This window comes from Nicotiana attenuata, chromosome 10 (assembly GCF_001879085.1).
Source record: "Nicotiana attenuata strain UT chromosome 10, NIATTr2, whole genome shotgun sequence".
NCBI classification, from domain to species: domain Eukaryota; kingdom Viridiplantae; phylum Streptophyta; class Magnoliopsida; order Solanales; family Solanaceae; genus Nicotiana; species Nicotiana attenuata.
In genome coordinates this window covers 37,400,073-37,407,746 of record NC_031998.1, presented here as the reverse complement: position 1 = coordinate 37,407,746, position 7,674 = coordinate 37,400,073, and the positions used below count along the sequence as shown (strand labels likewise).

The following is a 7,674-nucleotide window of genomic DNA, read 5'->3' as shown; positions in this document are numbered from 1 at the left end:
AGAGAGTCAACAACTGAGATATGAAATGGCAGCACCATATCTTCCCTCAAGTGAATGTGGTCAAGCATCTTATCTGAATTTCCTAGTCAGTTCCTATGTAATGCGTCTAACTGCTCTCCTTTAATGCTTTAAGTATGAAACAGCTGGCGGAAATATCAGCTTTTTCTTGTGAGTTCCTCTTCTTCCATCCCACTCTCTCTGTCCTCGTTCATCTCTCTGCCTCCCTCGCACACAGAGAGATAAAGAAATAGAATGCCAAGGCTGTTTAATACAGCCTGGTATTGCTTCCTCAAGGTAAGAGGTAACTCTGACCTACCTCTATACAAGCTGTTGGAGTTTAGAATGTTAAAAAATTTCCAGACATGGATAAAGAAATAGAATGCTCAAAAGATGGAATGCCCCAAGGCTGTTTAACTTTGTTCCACTCAGCAAACCACAATTACGCATTGACATGAAAATTCATTTAGTAAGGCTTGGTATTGCTTTCCTAATGACCTACCTCCTTACAAGCTTGGAGTCTAGCATGTTGAAAAGTTCTACCTGAGTGCACAGATCCAATGTTTTTGTCCGGAATTAGCTTTCTAGATGACACGAGAAACAGACACGGTACGTCCAGGCTTTAAACAACACTAAAGGTCAATTAATTTTACAACATTTGCTTAGGTTCCATAGATCTGGATACTGCATAATGTAATAAAGAAATATAATTCCACAACCTTTAGTTTTTAGCCTCTAGAAAAATATACCTCCTTGTCTGAATTGTATGAACCCATAATTCTCTAGTCGTTTTGCTGTATCTTCAGAGAAAGCCTTCACCCAGAATGATAAGGTCTCTCTTGCCAGCTGCAAAAAGCTCATATTGTAAGTATACTGCCCATGCCATCAGAGCTAACATTTTGGAGAACTTCAGAGATGAAGGTAAACTTCTAATCAACTGTTCATGTCAAACTGTCTAACAAATTATGCAAAAAAGTGAAACATACATCCATGTCAATTCTAGACTAGACATTTCCGCCAAATCAAATCAACATTTTTTCCAGCAGTCTGATTGGCCCAGTGCAAAAACCAACTAACAATTTGCATATCAATATTTAAAGCTAAAGCTCACAAAATAGATATCCCACTGAAATTGGAACTAACCGGTTACACACTCTCAATATACTTGCAAATTCCATTACTTTCAATACCTTTCTTCTGTTGAAGTACATTTTCTAAACTAATACCACCTTTGCATTTTTCATGATGAATGCGATCAATATCTTATGCTATGTACTCAAGAAAACAATTAAAGACGCGAAAATTTATATTACAGATCAGATACAACCGAAATCGTTTTAAAGGTCAAAGACAGCTGATGTATAGCATGTATAGTACATTGCACAGGGCTCCATCAGCACTGTAATAAGATTAGTTGATCAGCTTGCTAAATAGAATTAAGAACTTCACTTTGAAATCGAGGACGCTCACAGCTCAGCTAACAGTCCACCCATAGTGTCCAATCATTAAAAAGCGACCCTTAAAGAAGAATTCAAGTGTACCACAAAGACTGCGAAAGTAAAGCTCCACACTTTGAGTGAAGAGTATAAATGAAAAACTTCTTTTAATAGTCTTAGTCCAAATAGTTCTGGCATGCTAGCCTTACTACAGAGAATTATATCCAACAACAACAAAAAACCCAAAGTAATCCCATAACTGAAGTCTGGGAAACTACAGAGAATTATATCCCTGATTAAGAATTCAGCTTCTAGAAGGTTCACAGACCTCATGTTCCGAAAGAAGCAGTGCCATCAATGTGGTTTCCTGGCTACTATTGGGGTTGATGTTTCCTACAGTGGGATGTGAGGGGTGCACTAGAAAAGGGAAAGGAAAGAAAAATGAGAGGAAAACGGAAAGAAAGTGAGAGGGAAATAAGTGGGCCGCAGAAGAAAAACTTTATTCTCTCTCCACTTTTCCTCTTTCTTTTCGCATACCAAGCAAGGGAAGAGAAAATCAACATAGCACTCCTCATTTCGTTCACCTAATTGGCAACAAAGGTCAAGAGTTGTAGCACTATATGCCAAAAGTGATGCTAGATAATAAACCATCCACAGATCAGATGATTCATCTCTTCAATACCTCATCAAGGGTCAATCCACCGATGCTCGATTTACTGCCACAGAATGCAACATCTACGACCTCCTTTCCCAATCCATAGATTTCAAATATTTGTGCACCACAATAACTGAACCAAATAATTATTTGTGAGAGAAGCAGATGAGGAAACATAGAAAGGTAAATTGCAATAAAGAAGACAGAAAAAGCAAGAAAAGAAAGAAAAGGCTACAACAGGAAAATTGCTGGCTCAAACTATATTGGAAGTAGATACCTCGAGAGCAAGGAGATTCCCATTTTTGAAAGAATTTTGAGAAGGCCAGATTTAACTGCCTGCAATTGAGGGAAAAATGATCAAGTCAATGTCTGTATTATGGACTGCAAGCATCTTCAAGTTGCATCACCGAACGGTTATGTAGGTAAAATGAAAAGGCACTTCTGAAGCCCTAAATTCCACTAGCAAAATATCTCCGATGTGCTTTTTTAAAATGCCAACCAGGAAACAGTAATTTAGTAAGCATACTTTCACCAAAGATGCATACCTTGCAAAAGTTCTTTTGAGCTTGTTCAATGGTAACAGTAGGCATTTTCCCATTCCGCATCAAGTTCACAGTTTTAGTGCTCAAGCGCCACTGTCGACATGTTTCGAATGCCAAGTATGGACACACAGCACTGAATGAGGAAAGAATATATAAGTATGTCTTTGCCTGAATGTTTAAACAACAGCAGACCTGACCCCAGATGTATACGTTAAGGGCAAAAGAGAACTTTACCACAGTGATAAATCAGATTGAAGAACTAATCTAATAAGTTAAGAGACAGATTATAGATAAAGTGAGTGGTATGTCATACAGACTGAACGATACATTTCTCAGCCTTTTGGCTAAGATTAAGTTCAGAATCTGTTCTGATCAGTTTAATATCTGATGATATTAACTCAATGTCAAACAGACTGAACAAAAGAACACGGATCGATGCGCTTGAGAGCACATAGAGATCTTGTAAAGAGGAGTGGAAACGAAAACAGAAAGGAGTTTTATGTCTTAGAATTAACCTTGCACCATATCCGATCAAGCAAGCAAACTGATGAGTACTGAAGCACTGGGCAGTATCAGCAACAATTGAAGCCGACATTCTAAGGCCATTCTGAATCAGATGCTGGTGAACAGCACCTACAGCAAGAAGTATTGGAATTGAAGGCCGAGTAGCTTCCTGGAGATGGCAAGCAATAAGTTTATTACACTTGCAAACCACAAGCTTTAAAGTTCTTATCAGGGAAGAATAAGGGCAAATAGATTAATAGATACGAAAGACAGACTGCTATAACAGAAAGTTAAACTTTTCAATGAACCACACTGGAAAAGAAAATTCAGAAAGAACCAGACTTCATAGATATCATGAATCAGGAAAAAAAAAAGAAGAAGATGATAACCTCAATAATTTGAATATGCCTACAAATAAGTATTGCTACTCAAGGGGTAAACTAAAAATCTTTTAAATTTGAAAAACTTAGACTTGCATATAATTGGAGCAAACAGCACTTGGCCAAAATGTCAATACAACTATGCAGGCAATGCCACCGTCGATGAAACTAAAAGACAGATAGTAGCACAGAAATGGCCAAAGGGGAGCTTACCAGTTCATCAGATCTATCAGAGAGGACAAGCAATTGAGCACCATTTCTAACAGCTTCATCAGCTGCCTCACATAGTTTATACAGTGACCTTTTCAAGGACCCTTCAACTCCTTTCCCAACATCAAAAAATGTTGGCAAAACATGAGCTTTCAAGTGTGAATCTTTCAACAGAGATTCAAGCTCTCCTTCATTAAGAACAGGACTAGGCAAAATAACCTGACCAAATACAAAATGGTAAACAATAGAAAACAACAAATGATACATGATATATCTGTACTAAACATAAGATCATAAAAAAAAAATTTAAACACCACATATTATCAAAAGTTGAAAGGAAGGAGAAGAGTCAACCAACCTGAGATGCATTTTCAGGTCCAACCTCTAGTATATTTCCACGCTTGCCAAGATTGACTTCAAGAGACATGACTAATCCTTCTCTAAGAGGATCAATAGCTGGATTTGTAACCTGACATAGATGCACATAATATATTAGACATCAAATTCAAGTCTAATCATAAAAATCCATCATAGCTATCTGGTTAAGATAACCGGTGACTCCAAATATACCTTTCGGCCAAATATCAAGTAAGCAAAAAACATCTTTCAGCCAATTTCCAACTCATTCGAAAAGATAAGCAAACATACAATCAAAAAAACTCGTTCGGAAAGAGAGAAAGAAACACAAGTTTGACATCTTACAAAGCTCGCAATAAGTGCTGGAAGAAAAACTATGACATATCTAAAGACATAGGAGATGCCTTACAGAAACTATCCAGGACTACAGATAACAACATAGCCCACCTGAGCAAACCGCTGCTTGAAATAATCATATAGCATATGTGGCTTTTGAGATAACACAGCCAAGGGAATATCATCTCCCATGCAAAATGTAGGCTCCTTCCCTTGTGCAGCCATACTTTCAATAACCATTTGAACATCCTCGCTAGAATAACCATATGCCCTGTTTTATGAAAGGAAATGATAGCACAAGATTAATAATGGTTGATATAACAAATTCCAGTCAAGAGAACTTGCACTGCGAACCAGCATGGGGAAGCGAAGGATGCTATCAGGAAAATTTTGATACTTCACCCAATGCATCAACAAATTAAGCAGACATATTCCAGTGCAACTAGTAATGAGAATTGTCTTCTCAAGTATTATTAACTTATAAATAAAATTCATAGTAATCAAAATTTGTGCAAGGAAATAGGACCCAAATCTCACATGTACGGTGAGAAGTCATTGTCATAGAATACAACTGTAATCGAAAACATGCCAAGTGGTGACCAACGAAATAACAAGCTAGGAACGTATTCCTTCCTTTGTCTCTGATTCTCAAGAGGAAGCTATATATAAAACTAAGCGACTCTCTCTTTTCTTGTATCCTTCACCTTCTCTCTGTTTTCTATCTCTTGTGTTTTCCACTAAATGAAGAGCTATCCTCACCGCATTTGCAAGGCACAATGGATCCATCACTTATCCCTTTTTTCTGAACTTACAGCATCTAGAGAATCTTCTTCCTCCTACACACGCCTTTGGTAGTGATTTCTTCTGAGCCTCAGATTAGATTAGAGATCTAACACTTAATCTTTTTACACTGTTAATCCACATTCTAAATTACCAACTCTGTAAACAGAGTCTTACTAGCAAATTTATTAGTTTTACCCACGAGTAGGTCAATACCATCTCTCATGGCGGAGCCTGTCAGCAACAAATCTTGATACAAGTCTCCACTTTGTATGCTCCTTGCTTTCATTCTTCATTTCACGTTCAAGAGATAAAGGTAAAACTAGCAGAGAGTGTTTTTATCATTTAACCTAATCTATAGGTACAAAAGCCTTGCCATAATAAAACCATAATCTTCACCGGGCCAAAAGTACCAAGTTCAAGTAGTATCTGTTTGCAACAAATTTATGCAAAGAAAAATAACACTGCAATCGCAAACACCTGTAAAGAAAACAGGTGTTTATTGATAAACATTAAGGTTACAACTCTGTTTATCCCCTGATTCTTCCCTCCGATTTATTCTACGTGATTCGAGGGCCTTAGCGGCGTATTTCTCGAACGTAGGACTTTAAGCAAGACATATTTGACATGTCTTTGATTTCTTAATGAATATTCCAAGAGTTTCATGGAATTTCAGAGATCTCATATTTGATCTCTTTGTGCATATTCCGAGAGTTTATGGAATTGCTGAGATCCTCTTTGAAGGACATATGTAGCCTTATTTATAGGCATGAATTAGGGTTTGGATGGAGTAGCCACCAAGTAACCCTAATAGACTCCTAATATTTCAGAGTTGTCTTGAATTTAGGATTTATCTTGATCTTTTAAAATTTCAGTGTCTACGGTATCGTTGCCCTTCTTTTCACACAGCAAAATCACTGCTTAATTGAAATGCATGTCGTGTAGTCCAAACCCCTTAGAAGCATATGCTAATGCTCAATTGCAGTTGTCCTTTTCACATGAATGTTGTTAGAATAGTCATGTAAATAGGAGTAAATAAATAACCCTAATCCAATATATATTAGGAGTAGGACATGTTATGTGTGTATATATAGGGCTCATTGTAACATATGTTAATACATCAATAATATAATTTCTCCTGTGCTTTCTCACATGGTATCAGAGCTATCGTGAGATATTTATCGCTGTGCATAAATTCCAGCGACTCCGGGAAGAAAAAAAAAACCTTTTTTCTTGGCAAAACAGCACTGTCCGCAAGAAAAAATCAATATCCGTCGGTGTTGTGCAAAAACCAACACCACCACGAGATAGATCAGCTTCCGGCGACCAAACCACAAAAATTTCTCCGGCAGAACCTCTCCCACGCGCCCTCACGCGCCGCCGGAAAATATTTTCCGGCGAGTCTCCGTCGTCACGCGCCGGCGCGTGAGGCCTCTTCCGGCCATTTTTTGGCCGAACTTCTTCAGGACAGCCTGGTCGCACAGCAATTCCGACCCTACCCATCCTGTTTTCGTTTGATTCCGACCACTTTGAGTTTTTCCGGCGACTACACTGATTTTTCCGGCAGCTACAGTACTTTTTCGGCAAACACAGTGTTTTCTTCATCTGTTTCAGAGAATTTTCAGTTGATTCTTTTTGTTATTTGGTGATAATCCAACCATGTCTTTGGGAGTCGATGCTTTCGGGTCTAGAAACCCGGGTTCTGGCAGTTCCGGTGTTATGATTACCTCAGAACCTTTAATGGGAGGTTCAAACTACTTAGATTGGGCTTCATCTGTCGAGTTGTGGTGTAAAGGTCAAGGAGTTCAAGATCATTTAACAAAAAAGGCTAGCGAAGGTGATGAAAAGGCCAAAACACAGTGGGAGAAGGTCGATGCTCAGTTATGTAGTATCCTGTGGCGATCTATTGATTCCAAGTTGATGCCCTTGTTCCGTCCATTCCAGACATGTTATTTAGTTTGGGAAAAGCCTCGTAATCTATACACTAATGACATATCTCGTTTCTATGATGTAATATCGCGAATGACAAGCTTGAAGAAACAGGAATTAGATATGTCTACTTACTTGGGACAAGTTCAGGCAGTCATGGAAGAATTTGAGACGTTGATGCCAGTTTCTGCTAGTATTGAAAAACAACAAGAGCAACGACAGAAGATGTTTCTAGTTCTTACACTCGCTGGACTCCCTAATGACCTTGATTCAGTACGTGACCAGATTTTGGCTAGTCCAACCGTCCCCATAGTTGATGAATTATTCTCTCGATTACTTCGCCTTGCTGCAGCACCTAGTCACCCAGTGAGCTCATCACAGACACTTGACTCATCTGTCCACGTATCCCAATCAGTGGACAATCGGGCATCTCATACTATGGAGAATAGACGAGGAGGAGGTCGTTTTGGAAGATCTAGACCCAAGTGCTCTTATTGTCATAAACTTGGACACACTCGTGATGTATGCTATCTTACATGGCCGCCAAC

General features: G+C 38.6%; 1 protein-coding gene across 1 annotated transcript in view; it reads right to left on the bottom strand.

Moving 5' to 3' along the window:
• LOC109233296 (ferredoxin-dependent glutamate synthase, chloroplastic) overlaps window positions 1–7,674 on the bottom strand; it is a 51,895-nt gene that overhangs the window by 24,156 nt on the left and 20,065 nt on the right. Inside the window, exons 10-17 of the mRNA XM_019399122.1 lie at window positions 4,529–4,688; window positions 4,083–4,193; window positions 3,728–3,943; window positions 3,146–3,303; window positions 2,634–2,763; window positions 2,366–2,424; window positions 2,116–2,221; window positions 747–843 (exon numbers count right to left, since the gene is read on the bottom strand). Of these exons, the coding sequence (XP_019254667.1) occupies window positions 747–843; window positions 2,116–2,221; window positions 2,366–2,424; window positions 2,634–2,763; window positions 3,146–3,303; window positions 3,728–3,943; window positions 4,083–4,193; window positions 4,529–4,688 (1,037 nt within the window). The remainder of the gene's footprint in view (window positions 1–746; window positions 844–2,115; window positions 2,222–2,365; window positions 2,425–2,633; window positions 2,764–3,145; window positions 3,304–3,727; window positions 3,944–4,082; window positions 4,194–4,528; window positions 4,689–7,674) is intronic.